Here is a 14,314-nt window from a genome sequence, read left to right as displayed (position 1 = left end):
ATTATGTTTTCCCCATTATACAGTATTGCAACCATTCTTATTTAACCCAGAGAGGAATCATGCACACACGTGTGTTCATTCAGTTCTCATTTATATCGCATAAAAGCAGTGTAATAAGTCACTTATAAACGATTATATAGCAAAAATAAATATATATCAGTATTAATACATTTTAACTGCCAAGAAATGTAGTTAAACTAGTTTTAACTAGTTTTAACTAGTTTAACTACATTTTATTAGCTAGCATGCCTTTGGACCTCCCACTCCTTTGTGGAGAAATGGGAAATATATTCTACGCACAAAAAACCTCGATACAAAACCAGGCTAATGTGCCATTAATATTGTGCTTACTTTCCAACATGAATGTATAATCTGCCCTAAGTTATAGCATATCCAAACCTATTAAAAAACACAAAAAAAACATTAAATTGAATTATATATAACTAGTCTTGGACTCCCAGCCGAACATTAAATGGTTTCATTCCCAATGTCCATAACGTCACCCGTAGTCATCCCTGAGCCTCAGCCCTCATCCCCTACACCAGACCCCCTTAACCCCCCCCCTGCTCCTTAAAAAGACCTGTACCTCAAATCACTGTAAGTTGCTTTGGATAAAAAGGCACTTGCTGATGAACAAGCGGAAGGTAAATACAAACACTTCCTCACACTCTAAAAGCTACTTGCGCTGGGGGGGCAGCCGGCACACCTCCTCAAAGACACAGCTCTTCAGCAGTGGGAGATAGTGCTGCCTGAGGACGCGGTACAGGGGCGCGGCCTCCATGCCGGGGAAGGTCAGCGGCTCCTCGTTGAGCAGTGCCTGCACCCTGAGCTCGCCGCCCTCGTCGCAGTCGTACAGCGCAACCACCAGGTTGGCGGCGTAGGGCAGCGTGCGGCTGGTGCGGAAGGAGCGCCCCCCCTGCGCGGCGAAGTTGGCGGCCGTCAGCCGGACCTCGTCCTTGAAGAGACCCAGCAGGGTGAGCAGTGGGAGGAGGGTCTCGGCATGGCCCACCTGGATGCTCACCGCCTCCGAAATGGGACCGCCGGACCTGGGGGAGGGGAGACGGAGAGGAGGTACAAAGAGTCAAATAGGAAACTGAATAAATGATCATCAGACAGAGTTTTATGACCTGCTTTTGTAACCTGTGGCCACCTGACACGCTTTAGAATCAGTGCCTCACGATCACACGCTTAAAAACACAAATGAATACAACAATGACCATGGCAGCCAATCCATGCAAGGCAACAGCCAGCTCGTCTGGAGCCCGGAGGATGAGGTGTCTTGCTGAGGGACTCCTCACCAATTAGCTAGAAGGAGCAAGGTTTTTAGACAACTTGTTATGCGTCTTGAGCAACATTACTACAACACACTACCGATATATGAGATTATTATAGGCAAGTAAACCAAGGGTATCCGGAATTGGCCCATAAAAGAGTTCATGATTGAGTGCAGTTTTAAGGTTACTTCAGGGGAGGTGTGTTCACGTAGTGTGTTCACAGTAAAAACAAACACTCATGTGAAACGAAAAATAACCCTATTTTAGGCAAAGTTCGTGGGTATCAAAAGTCAGTAAATACTCGGTAAGGTTTTGTTTCAGGGCCAATGAACTGGGATTTTTTTCCAGGAGTTTCAAGTCTCAACTTCAGGAAACCGATTGATCTGCTCAACAACACTTTTTATAACCCCAGACCCCGCCACATAGTCCAACATAGGACACACACAAGCCTTGGTGCATCTAGAAAAAAACAAAACAAATCTAAAATGCAGTATTTGAGTTTTCTCTTCATTTATGTTCATTCTCCATTTACTGCACGGAGCTTCTGCACATGCGAGCATTCTTTGGAGATCGGCTTCTGAGTCAGCCATCCAAATAATATATCAGCCTATAAAAGTAGACTGATGTTTTCTCCTCCAAACTGTACACCACATCCTAATGATTTAAATGGTAATGGCTAGATCATTTATATATACAGTGAAGAGAGTAGGTGATAAACCATCTCCCTACTTGACACCAGAAAAAGTGAAAAAACAGTTAATAAGAAATTCTTTCACCCTCACATATGACTCAGGTACACTATAGAGGGAACAGAATTCATGATTTATGAGTTTGCCATTAATACTGATGAACCTGTAAGCGAGAAGGTTTCTGTTTACTAAATCAAAAGCTTTTGGAAAATCAAAGTAATAACAAAGTATTCTCCTGCAATCTCTTTCACACCTCGTTCCTCAACCAGTTCATTTTTTTTCTCCAAAAAGTTGTTAACCTATCATCAAGCAGAGTGTAGTATAATTTATAGCTACATGTATGCGTGTATACGTGTTGTATACCAAAACGACTTTTAACTTACTTGCTCTCCTCTGCTGCCTTGTCTAGCCGACTGAAAAGGTCATGGAACAGAATGCAGCTCGATTGGCTGTTAATCAGATGGCCATAGCCCCTCTTCCAGTATTGCTTCAGGTCATTTAAATACTCCATTACCTGCAGAAAAAGCACAAATGACTTCACAAACAGCACAATCTAAATTCCACTGCTACAAATTCTCGTCAAACAAGTTGCTGTCTTTGAACAAGTAACTAACAATAGTATTCAGATTATAACAATTTAGGGTCAAGTAGCTGTCATGATGAAGTATATTTAGGGCTATACTGTTGAACAAATAACTTAAGAAATTCACTTTTTATTTTTTTAAACGTCAGCCATTGGCAAACCAGTAGTTTAAAAGCAAGATACCTGAGCATCGACTTCATCAAAAAGCCTACACCAGGGGGAGTTGACCGTGTTGAGTGCGAACTCATAGGCACAGAAATGAAACGCAGCTTGTGCCATATCTGTTGAATTGAGGGGTGAGATGACATGTTAGAACCGGCGTAAAAAGTTATCGTTGAGTTAAATATACATTTTATATTTCTAACATGTATGTACATGTATATAATATGCATATTTTTCTGTACATTTCCAAAGTTTAATATTATCTTGCATCAGCTTGTGTAGCAGGTATATAAGATATATGCATGCATTCCACCAAAATTCCCTCATGTTTCATTTATTACTTTTATTTTGTGATCTTTTCTGTAAATAGTTAGTTTGGGAGCTTTTATTATTTTATTTTGAAGTCTCGGTTCTGACGTCATCTTCCTGCGTTGTGCTCGCCATTCCTCACTTGTTCTTTTGATGCTGTGAGGAGACTGACGTGATGCAGTGTCCTGTGTATGAATGCTGCTGCATTATTTGTGCATTTATTTCATGCAGAAATAAATACGCCACTGTCGCCACAGTTCGGCTAAAGTGAAACACTGACTCCCTGTGTCCTACTCCATACCACAACACACAACGCAGAGCCTGACCGGCTACACTTGCTGTATTTTTGTGTTTACATTAATTTAACCTAATTTATTTATATGCTCCATTTGTTAGCATTAATGGAATGCTGGCCAATTTTAGCTCATACCGGTTGTTGTACACTGCTCCCACCACCAACAACTAATAACCCAAAGCCCAGACATTGTGCTGTTCAAACATGCTCATTTGGCTTACCACAAAGCCACAAGTTGTTTTTACTGTCTGTACTACGAGACGCAACATACCCTGATGTAACCTTAGAACTACAGGCTATCATTAACTCTTTTATGGGCCAATTATGCATACTCCTAGTCTACTAGCCTATTCTAGGCAAATAGATTAGCAGAATGCAGCCCCACCTGCTGTACAAATTAATCCTTAAAAATACTAAAGTTATGATACTTATGTATTATGCAGATAGAATCATGAGTAGCATAGCATTACAAGTCATATATATATATATATATATATATATATATATATATATATATATATATATATATATATATATATATATATATATATTCATCGTCAATATATGATGAAACTAACTGAAACACAATTTCTAATAATTGGCAAATCCCTTTTTAGCAAACCAGAGGATGTGTGGTGGAATAGGCCACTGTATTGTTCATAGAGAGGCATTGTAGTCAAGTCATATGAAATTTGTGATATTGCATCCATATCAATCATTGGTATCACATGATCACCTCTATAAAACAGTGAAGAGGACAAAGGCAAACTCTGAGTCAGTCATTAATGTCTCAGGGCCTCACCTCCCCTGCAACACCTTTCTACCAGAGGAACTTATCACCATCTGTACCCTATACTCTGTAAACTCTCCCATCAGCAGCCTCTGGTGGCTTGAGTTGTAGCTACAGTTAAAAGGTACAATAATTGTAATGTCAGTATAAACTAATTTGCTTTTCTTCTTGATAGTTCATGTTTGCACGAAAAACACACGTGTGCAATGGACCCCACCTGCGTTGATGAGGTTGTATGGAAGGCCGAGGCGGTCTGCCATCTTCTCCCCCACCCTCTGCATTTCCGGTCCTAACTCAAACTTGTCGCGCTCGGCCATAGAGCCGGGTTTCTCTTCCACTTCCTTAACGAACCGGGGACACTCGTCGAAGAACCGCATCAGGGTATCGTTCACCGTGTGCTCAACTTCCTCTGTTTTGGGAGAACAATTAATGCATATTAAATATAATTTGATGGATAGGGTATATAATGTAAACACATACAGTATGGGAAAATTATTCATCACTCACAATTTAGCAAAAATTGATGGGCAAATATATATATATATATATATACACATATTATATACATAATTGGATAGCCTTCATCTAAAAAAATAAAGATAGGAATCATAACCTAATCAAATAAGAATTTGGTATCACGCGCGCGCACGCACGCACACACACACCTCTGTCATATATGTCTATATCTATACACATCTATTTACCTCTCTCTCTCTCTATATCTATATATATATATGTATACAAATATACACACAAACACGCACACGCACACACACACACATCTATATACATACGACACATCTATATCTACATACAGATATGGATGGATATATAGCTATTAAGCCAGTCAATCACAAATCTTGAGCGCACCTTCAACACTCCACAGGTCTGTGAGTCCTCTCTTGAAAGCCAAGGTGCTGTTAACGCACCTGTGCTTCGAGCTGGTGACGAAGCTAATCTTTCCACCTCGCAGCTTCTCCCTTGACACCAAAGATGGAAAGAGCTTCGACAACCTGACGGCCAGATGCTTGTGATCCAGTACACCTTTATCGGCAAGGCGTCCGTCCATTTCTTCGGTGTACCGCATGACGAATTTTTCCTTAATCTCACGCACCCAGATGGCATTTCCAGAAGCTTTGTGTACAATGAGGTTGTACAGCCTCTGCATCTTCTCCACGTTTTTGCTCGTTGGGTACCGTGTCCCATGGCGTATTATGGCGGACAAATGCATTTCGCGACATCCTGGAGAGAGGGCTTGTAAAACTGATGTGTTTACAGCATATATGTCCCCAATAAGATGTGGATTGACTTCCTCATATCTTCCTTTTGTAGTGAAATATCGCGCAATCGTTGGGATGCTCGAAGTAACAGTCGCCCGGGCATCTTTAAGCATAGGCCTACAACATATAATAGCGCCTAAAAATGCATACAAAGTATACAAAATGCATGTAGGCCTAAAATAAATCCTACCCATGGTGTCTCTCAATAAGTAGTAGCCTAACGGACTTTGGTTTCAGCTCTGCTGATGTTATCTTAAAATGGCCAGCTAAAGGATTCACAGAGTTTCCTCAGCCCCGCAGAGGAAGAGGTTGATGCGGAAATATCATGTGATTGTTGCACTATTTGAGATAAAGATATATTTCCGCAAAATGTTATAATACATTGTTGCACGACAACATAGGCCTATGTATTAACCGTCCGATGGTAGCGTTTGTATCTGTTGATTAAGGTATTTTGACATAGGACCTATCGATGCGTTTTGCATGTTGAGCTTTTTTTAATTTGTGAGTTGCTCATTATGTCCCAGTTCGGGCTGGGGTAATTTGCTAGGCTGCTTGACTTCCAACGTTTTTCCCCAGGCAAATAGTTCTAACAAATAAGCCCTGGAAACAGCAATGAAAAGAAAGATGTATATGGAAGGATAGCTAGATAAATAAAATATGTGTTCAGCGGTGTGTTTCATTGAAAGTGCATAGTTGTAAACCTTTTTGCTCAGTGGATTACAGAATGGAGCGGTCAAAATCATTTCCTTTTTTGTAGGCACAAATTTAAAGTTTGAAACTAAGAAAGAAATCCAGATAATATCACAATTCATTTGATATATTTGTATGCATATAAAGTAACCCTTTACAATACCATTAATTAACATTATGCAGCAATAAGCCAAATTAGCAATGCCTAACTGTTAATTAACAGTTAACTAATGTCAAGTAATAATTTACTAATGGGCGTTCATTAATGGTGTTCATTAATTCAAACACAGTTCAACTAAAGATATCTGTGTTTATATTAACTAAGGTATTAATTTATAGGCTACATTACATTTAATAGCTTTACATATGGGTTTGGGTTATAGCTAGGGTTACAATCATAAACCCTACGCTAATGTTGTATAATACTGTGTATTACTTGATTTAAATTAATGTTACTTAATGTATTTAATCCTATTTAATATAATCATGATAATGCTAAGATATTTATAACCGCGGAGCAAATTCTACTTGACATTGATATGCTTACAGCAAGGCAAGGCAAGGCAAGGCAACTTTATTTATATAGCACTTTTCATACACAAGGCAGACTCAAAGTGCTTCACATATAAACATTGTCATACAATAAAATAAAATAAAATAATAGATAAGTAAAAGAAAAACATATGCAAAGAAATGGTTAATATAGAAAAAGGCATTTTAGTATTAAAAAAAATAAAGAAAATAAAGGCAAAGTTAAAAAAGCTTTTTAGAAAGTGCAATGTATTTAAGATTTTAGCAGAAAGCTATAGCAAACATAAAAGTCTTCAGTCTTGTTTTAAAGGTGCTCAGAGTTGGGGCAAGTCTTAAATCCTCTGGGAGTTTATTCCAGCTATTTGTTGCATAGTAACTAAATCCTGCTTTCCCATGTTTTGTGTTTACTCTGGGGATAATTAACAGATTGGTCTCAGAGGATCTTAGTGGTCTAGAAGGCTGATGTAGTGGAAGCATATCAGTTAAATATTTTGGGCCTAAACCATGTAGGGATTTATAGGTTAGCAACATGATTTTAAAATCAATTCTCTGACCTACAGGAAGCCAATGTAACGATTTCAGAATTGGTGTAATATGATCAAATCTTTTGGTCTTTGTTAGAACTCTAGCAGCAGCATTCTGAACAAGCTGAAGCTTCCTCAGAGTTTGTTTTGGAAGACCTGTGAGGAGACCATTGCAGTAATCAAGCTTACTAGTGATAAAGGCATGTACAAGTTTTTGTAAGTCTTCGGTGGACATGAGCCCTCTAAGTCTTGCTACATTTTTAAGGTGATAATATGCCGATTTTGTAACTGATTTGATGTGACTGTCAAAATGTAAATCTGAATCCATGATAACCCCTAGATTTCTGGCTTTGATTGAGGTTTTCAGGGACAGAGAGTGAAGGTGTTGGGTTACTTTAAGCCTTTCCGTTTTAGGACCAAATACAATTATCTCTGTTTTGTCCTCATTTAGTTGAAGGAAATTTCGGCACATCCATTCCTTCACTTGCTCAATGCACTGGCACAGCAGATCTATGGGCCGATAGTCATTTGGTGATAGCGATACATAGATTTGCGTGTCATCAGCATAGCAATGATGGTCAATATTGTTATTTTGCATGATTTGCCCTAGTGGGAGCATGTAGATGTTGAATAAATAGGGTCCTAAGATCGAACCTTGTGGGACTCCACATGTCACGTTGGTTGATTCTGATACAAAGTCGCCAATGGAAACAAAGTAGTTCCTATTTTGTAGGTAGGACCTGAACCAATTTAAGACAGTGCCTGAAAGCCCCACCCAGTTTTCTAACCTTTCCAGAAGTAATGTATGGTCTACAGTGTCGAATGCAGCACTGAGGTCAAGTAGCATTAGTATTGAGGTTTTGCCAGAGTCTGTGTTAAGACGGATGTCGTTTACAACTTTAATAAGGGCGGTCTCAGTGCTGTGCAGGGGTCGAAATCCTGATTGGAAGGTGTCATAGCAACCAGTTGATGCCAGGAAGTGATTTAGTTGCTGGAGGACAACTTTCTCAATGATTTTACTTATGAAGGGTAGATTTGATATTGGTCTGTAGTTGTTAATAATAGAGGCATCTAGGCTCCGCTTTTTTAAAAGGGGTTTAATAACTGCAGTTTTCAAAGCTTTTGGGAACTTGCCTGACTGGAGAGAGTTGTTAACTATCTGCAATATGTCTACAGCTAGGCAGTCGAAAACATTCTTAAAGAGGTTGGTAGGTATAGTATCAAGGCAACAGGTGGATGGCTTTAGTTGTGTCACAGTTTCCACAAGATTTTGAGAGTCTATAACATTAAAGCATGCCATCCTTGCCACGTAATTTTTGCCTGAACAGGGTGGTAGTCCAACATTTTTGTTTGACGTGGAGATATTGATGGCGCGTCTGATACCTTCAATTTTATCAATATAAAAAGCTGCAAACTCATTGCATTTCTGCGTGGAATGGAGATCAGGTGGAATTTCTGTTGGGGGGTTGGTCAGTCTGTCAACAGTTGCAAATAGGGTTTTTGCATTATTAGTGTTGGTTTTAATGATATTGGAGAAAAATGTTTCTCTAGCATTTTTTAAGTCTAAATTGTAGGCACGGAGGCTCTCTTTATAGATATCATGGTGAATATGAAGTTTTGTTTTACGCCAGATGCGTTCAACCTTCCTGCATTCCTTTTTCTGTGCTGTTACAGAAGCAGCTTTTCTCCAGGGTGCCTTTTGCTTTCCAGAAATCGTTTTAACCTTATAAGGTGCAATGACATCTATGACTTTCAAAATTTTCAAATTAAAGTTTTCTACAAGATCATCAGCAGTACATGGGTTTAGAGGTGGTAGCAAGGAGATGGCCTTTTTAAAAAGTATATTAGAATCTTCATTGATATACCGTTTTTTGACAGTGTTTGATTTTGTCTGTATGTCGGGAATAAAAGATATGTTAAAGAAAACACAAAAGTGGTCAGACAAGGAAGGATCAGTCACAGAGAGATCAGAAACATTGAGGCCCTTTGTGATAACCAGGTCTAGAGTGTGCCCCTTGCAATGAGTAGCCTCTTTCACATGTTGAGACAGTTCAAATGTGTCCAAAATGGTAAAAAGTTTTTTTGCACACTTGTCATTCAAATCATCAGTATGAAAATTGAAGTCACCAGTTATAACTAGACAGTCAAATTCTGTGGAGATGCTAGACAATAATTCTGTGAATTCATCGAAAAAATTTGCAGAATATGTGGGTGGCCTGTAAATAATTAATAGGAGAACTCTGGGGGAGCATTTCAATACAGCACTAAGGTATTCGAACGATGGAAAATCCCCAAATAACATCTGTTTCCCCTGAAATACATTTTTAAATATAGCAGCAACCCCTCCACCTCTTTTTCCAGATCTACATGCATCAAAAAAGTTATAGTCGGGAGGAGCTGTCTCTATCAGAACGGTTGCACTGTTATTTTGTTCCAGCCATGTTTCAGTTAAAAACATAAAATCCAGTTTGGAAGTGTTAATAAAATCATTAACTAAAAATGATTTGTTATTAAGAGACCTCACATTAAGTAGAGCCATCCTGATGGTGCTGTTGATAGGCTTTAAGGTTGTTTTTTGTTTGGAGGCAATAGATACGAGATTTGTGAGGTTAGCAGTGTGTCTAAGTTTCCCTTTGTTTACTCTCTTAGTGGTGACAGCATGAATGCGAAAGTTGCCCTGCTTTGACGTAGGCAACCTTGGGTTCAGCAGATTATGAGAAACTTCCTTTATACTGTGTCTACGGCTGAACCCTTTTTTGTCTCAGTAATACTCAGGACTACTATCGGGGCGGGGGCGGGGCGCCGTCCTCCTGGGTGTTAGCAGTGTTAGCAGCCTGCGGCCATGACGTGGCGATGCTATCATTGACACAGATGCAAGTTTGATGCCAGCATGTTCCAGTTTCTTAAATTCGGCTGGAAAATCGCAAAGGGAGACATCGGAGCTGGAGTTGTTGTTGTGGCTATGGGAGAGATGAGGCTGGAGGTCATCATCGATGGGGGAATGCAGAGGAGGGGGGTGGCCGTTCCTCGCCAAGCCAGCATCAGCGATGGGGGAGGGCACAGTGTTGATGGCGTCGGGCGGGCTGTTGTCTCTCTTCAAGGTCTGTGGGCTGTCTGCTATCTGTGTGTCCGATAGTGGCAGAGTAGTTGTGTGGGGGAGGCTGTAGTCTCGCTTCTTCTCAACCTGTGCTCTGATTGTGGCCTGTGCGTCAGACCATGGCAAGATTGTGGCCTGTGCGTAAAGCGAGAAGAGTAGATTGTCACTCAACAGTTTTGAGCCTAACCTGTTTGGGTGTAGGCCATCTGCTCTGAAAAGATATTTGCGCCCCCAGAATAAGTTGAAATTGTCAATAAAGTCCCTTCCTCTTTCATTGCAGACTCTGGAAAGCCATGTATTCAGTGCAAGTAGACGACTGAATCTGTTTATTCCCCTGTCAACAGTTGGTATGGGTCCACTGATGGAAGACTTGATGTGTATTTTGTCCAGTGTATCCAATAGATCAGTGTAATCCCTCTTCAGAAGTTCTGACTGTTCTCTTTGAATATCATTAAATCCTGCATGCACAACAATCTGTGAGATTTTGGGGTTTTCCAATATGATTTTGGCTAGTTTATGGTTGATATTACTAACCATTCCATATGGGAAGATGCATGTTTTGATCTTCTTACCGGTTATATCCTTGATAGTTGAGTCTCCTATAATCAGAGTGTCTGGTTCATCTGCTTTCTCTGAGATGGGCCCTTGTTGGACGGTGGCAGACACATGCGCAGCCCGCCTCCGTGGCGACTGGTTGTTCCATTTCTGTCCGCACTGTCCGTCCGGACGCATCTCGGGGCTCAGGGGTGCATCGGTGGCAGGCGCGTTCGTGGACTCTTGAAGTGGCAGGAACCGGTTCTTCAGTGGCAGGGTTGATTTGAGTAACGGGCTAATCCGGCTGATAACTTTAGCTTTGGGTAGCTTAGCATTTGGTGTTGAGTGAACTTGTTGATTTACTTTGGTATGTTGCTTTGGCTTAGCGCCGACTCTGTTCCAGTGAGACGCAGCTGGAACAGTCTCTCTCATGTCCAGCTTCGGGAAGGATACAGTGTAGCTTTGATCATCTTGCTGTATCTGAGTGAGCTCAGCGAACTCACCCATCGGCACTGTATCCTGTGATAGTCCTTTGCATTTTTCTACTGCTGCTAGTCTCGTTTCAATTAAAGCCAATGTCTGTTTCAGTTTGGAGATATCCGAATGCAGAGGCATGTTGGCGATAGGAAAGTCCAAGGCTTTTTCTGCGGTCTGATCCGGGAGTAAAAAGTGCCAAAATGTATTGTTGAATCGAGCGATTGAGGACGACGGAAACAAACTATATACTGTTAGGTAAATAAAATAAGATAAAGTAGATAAAGTAGATCTGAACGATGAATTAAGTAGTTCTTTCCAATGCCCAGCGGAGCTTCGGGAAACATGACCTCTCTCTCCAAAAGATTAGCAGGAAAGCAAGGGTTCAATATTTGGCAAACAAAAATCTTTAGCCAAATATTGAAATTAGCAAACCACAGGGTTAATATATATATATGTATATATATATATATATATATATATATATATATATATATATATATATATATATATATATATATATATATATATATATATATATATATATATATATATAGGCTATATATATATAGATTAGATAAGTAACTTTATAAACAATGCTATAGGCCTTTATAAGATTACTTTGTTAAAAGATCCATGTAATATATAGCACGTTGCCTTACAGGAGGCATAATCAAACATAATTTCTATACTATAGAACGATAGTTATGTTATTATAACTCTAGTTCTATGATTGTAGGCGTAGCCGTCTAGGCTTCGCCTTATTGGCTTGTCCCGTGCGCGCGCTGAAATATCAAACTATGCACCTATCAGCGTGGGCACCGCCCACATTTCCCACGGTATCGTGTCTATATAAGGCGGTCCTCCACGCTTTTCTTTCAGCATTTGGAGGGTACAGCAGGTGGGAAACTAGACGGCTACGCCTACAATCATAGAACTAGAGTTATAATAACATAACTATCGTTCTATTTCATGTAGGCTACGCCGTCTAGGCTTCGCCTTATGGGCTAAGGTGAAGCTGCGAGCGGAGCCCGATCAATGCACTCCTGCTGGACCCCAGTCAAAACGACCTAAGTCACCAGAGCACATTAAGACTCAAAAAGCCAAGGAATTGTAAAACACAACAGCTTTATAAAAACGAATTCCTCCTAGATCAAGCAAGGCAATGGTCAAGGGAGAAAAAAGTGAGTGTAAAGACTCCGGCTCTATTCCGTGCTTCATGGAACCCATGAAAAGGAAAAGAAAACCAGAGCAACACGGTTTCCATTAGGTCCGCTACCACCGGGGGCGGAGCTACGGAATTCGGCTCTCCAATAATGGGACTCTCTCGGCCGTTTCTTATTTGAAGAAAACGGCGGGAGTGCCTCACTGGTAAACAAAACCACCAGACAATTGGCGAGCCAATAGAAAACCCCCTAGCCTGTTTTTCATTTGAAAAAAGGTGGGAGAGTAAGAGACTGGTAATCAAGACCAACTCGCCAGCCGGCGAGAGGAAATCCAACCACGCCGATTTAAAGGACATGTCTATATTCTCAAGCCGTAAAAGGGGTCCCGGACTCTAGCACAGAGTTGCCGAGTGAGCCCCTGGACATGTCTAACATGTAAAAACGGACAAAGGTGCCGGGGGAAGACCAAGACGCAGCCGCGCAGATGTCTTCCACCGAAACGCCCTCGAGTAGAGCCGTTGAAGCGGCCACGCTCCGTGTGGAGTGAGCTTTAACGCCCAACGGTGGCGCCAAGCCCTGCCGAGAGTAGGCTAGGCAAACACCCTCACATACCCAGCGAGAAAACCGCTGACTAGAGATGGCGCGGCCCCCGCTAGCGTCGCTATAACACACAAACAACTGTTGTGTGGAGCGGAACGCTGCCGAGCGATTCACGTACACAGCCAACGCCCGAACCGGGCACAGGAGATGCAACTCCGCCTCCGCCTCACTAGAATGAGGCGGGGGGTGAAAAGCCTTAAGCACAATATCCCTCGACCGAAAAGAACTATTAATGTTCTTCGGGAGGAACGCAGGATTAGGTCTGAGCAACGCGAAGGAGCTGTCCTCGTTTAGCAACAAGCAACTCGGGCTGACAGACAGAGCGGTTAGCTCACCGGCCCGCTTGGCAGAAACCAAGGCCAACAAGAGCGCCGTCTTAAATGACAGGGCATCCAAAGGGGCCTGGGAGAGAGGCTCGTAAGGATCCCTGGACAATCCGCGCAACACGGTGGGGAGATCCCAGCGTGGTGTAAGCACGCGTGAAACAGGCCTAACCCGTCTAGCCCCACGCAAGAATCTCTTGACCAGTGGATGGCTGAAGATCGGTCCACCATCACAGCCTGCATGGCCAGCCGAAACGGCTGCCGCATAGACCTTGATAGTGGACAAGGCCAAACCTTTTTCCAATAAGTTTTGCAGAAACGAAAGCACGCTTCCCACCTCGCATTGAGATGGGACAGCGTGGTTCGTCTCACACCAATTAGAGAAGGCGCACCACTTCGCCGCATAGAGGGAAGAAGTAGAAGGCGCACGAGCACTCTGAATAGTGTTGATAACCGTCTCAGGCAAACCTTCTGAGGAGCCAAACCAACAGCCGTCCCGAGACATCGGGCGGGTGGTGCACCGTCCCGTGGGCCTGTGAAAGCGCATCCGGCCTGAATGGTACTGGCCAAGGCGCCGACCGCGAGAGCGCGGCAAGCTCTGGAAACCACAGAGCTGAACGGTTCTCCGGGGCCACTAATATCAGGGACAGTCTCTCCTGTCTGACCCGTTCCAGAAGAGGAAGGATCAGCTGGAGCGGGGGAAACGCATACAAGAGAGCCCGCGGCCAAGGTGTGTGTGCCAACGCATCTACCCCCAACGGGGGAAGATCCCGAGGGCTGAGGGAGAACCACCACCTGCAGTGCGTGTTCTCCCGGGACGCGAAGAGGTCCACCTGCGCTGTCCCGAACCTCTGCCAGATCAGTCTGACAATGTCGGGATGTAACCGCCACTCGTCTCGGCGGGGACCGCCTCGAGACATGAGGTCCGCCCTAAAGTTCTGGGCGCCCGCGATATGCAGGGCTCTCAGACTGCGGAGATACTGATGAGCC

The 14,314-nt window shown here is 42.3% G+C and overlaps 2 protein-coding genes across 2 annotated transcripts; both read right to left on the bottom strand.

Moving 5' to 3' along the window:
• Window positions 1-74: 74 nt before the first annotated feature.
• minpp1a (multiple inositol-polyphosphate phosphatase 1a) lies at window positions 75-5,649 on the bottom strand. The gene is made up of 5 exons (XM_030378871.1): window positions 4,973-5,649; window positions 4,320-4,511; window positions 2,730-2,827; window positions 2,347-2,477; window positions 75-1,046 (listed from the first exon to the last, which is right to left on the bottom strand). The coding sequence occupies exons 1-5, from the start codon at window positions 5,574-5,576 to the stop codon at window positions 677-679; spliced, it is 1,395 nt and encodes a 464-aa protein (XP_030234731.1). The 5' UTR covers window positions 5,577-5,649; the 3' UTR covers window positions 75-676.
• Window positions 5,650-5,928: 279 nt separating this feature from the next.
• On the bottom strand, window positions 5,929-13,796 carry LOC115560362 (uncharacterized; the record flags this gene model as incomplete). The annotated part of the gene is made up of 2 exons (XM_030379763.1): window positions 5,929-5,985; window positions 12,801-13,796. Coding segments are annotated over 2 exons (1,053 nt in total), but the record flags the coding sequence as incomplete, so codon positions are not given.
• Window positions 13,797-14,314: the final 518 nt, after the last annotated feature.

Source organism: Gadus morhua, chromosome 15 (assembly GCF_902167405.1).
Source record: "Gadus morhua chromosome 15, gadMor3.0, whole genome shotgun sequence".
NCBI lineage: Eukaryota > Metazoa > Chordata > Actinopteri > Gadiformes > Gadidae > Gadus > Gadus morhua.
This window is presented reverse-complemented; position numbering and strand designations above follow the sequence as displayed.

What these genes read in the sequence shown, in the direction of transcription:
- minpp1a (XM_030378871.1), bottom strand. Translation starts at nt 5,576, where the DNA reads ATGGGTAGGATTTATTTTAGGCCTACATGCATTTTGTATACTTTGTAT. An exon ending in ATACAACCTCATCAACGCAG is followed by an intron (nt 2,828 to 4,319) that starts GTGGGGTCCATT and finishes TCAATTCAACAG; the next exon opens with ATATGGCACAAGCTGCGTTT. An exon ending in TTGATGAAGTCGATGCTCAG is followed by an intron (nt 2,478 to 2,729) that starts GTATCTTGCTTT and finishes CTTTTTCTGCAG; the next exon opens with GTAATGGAGTATTTAAATGA.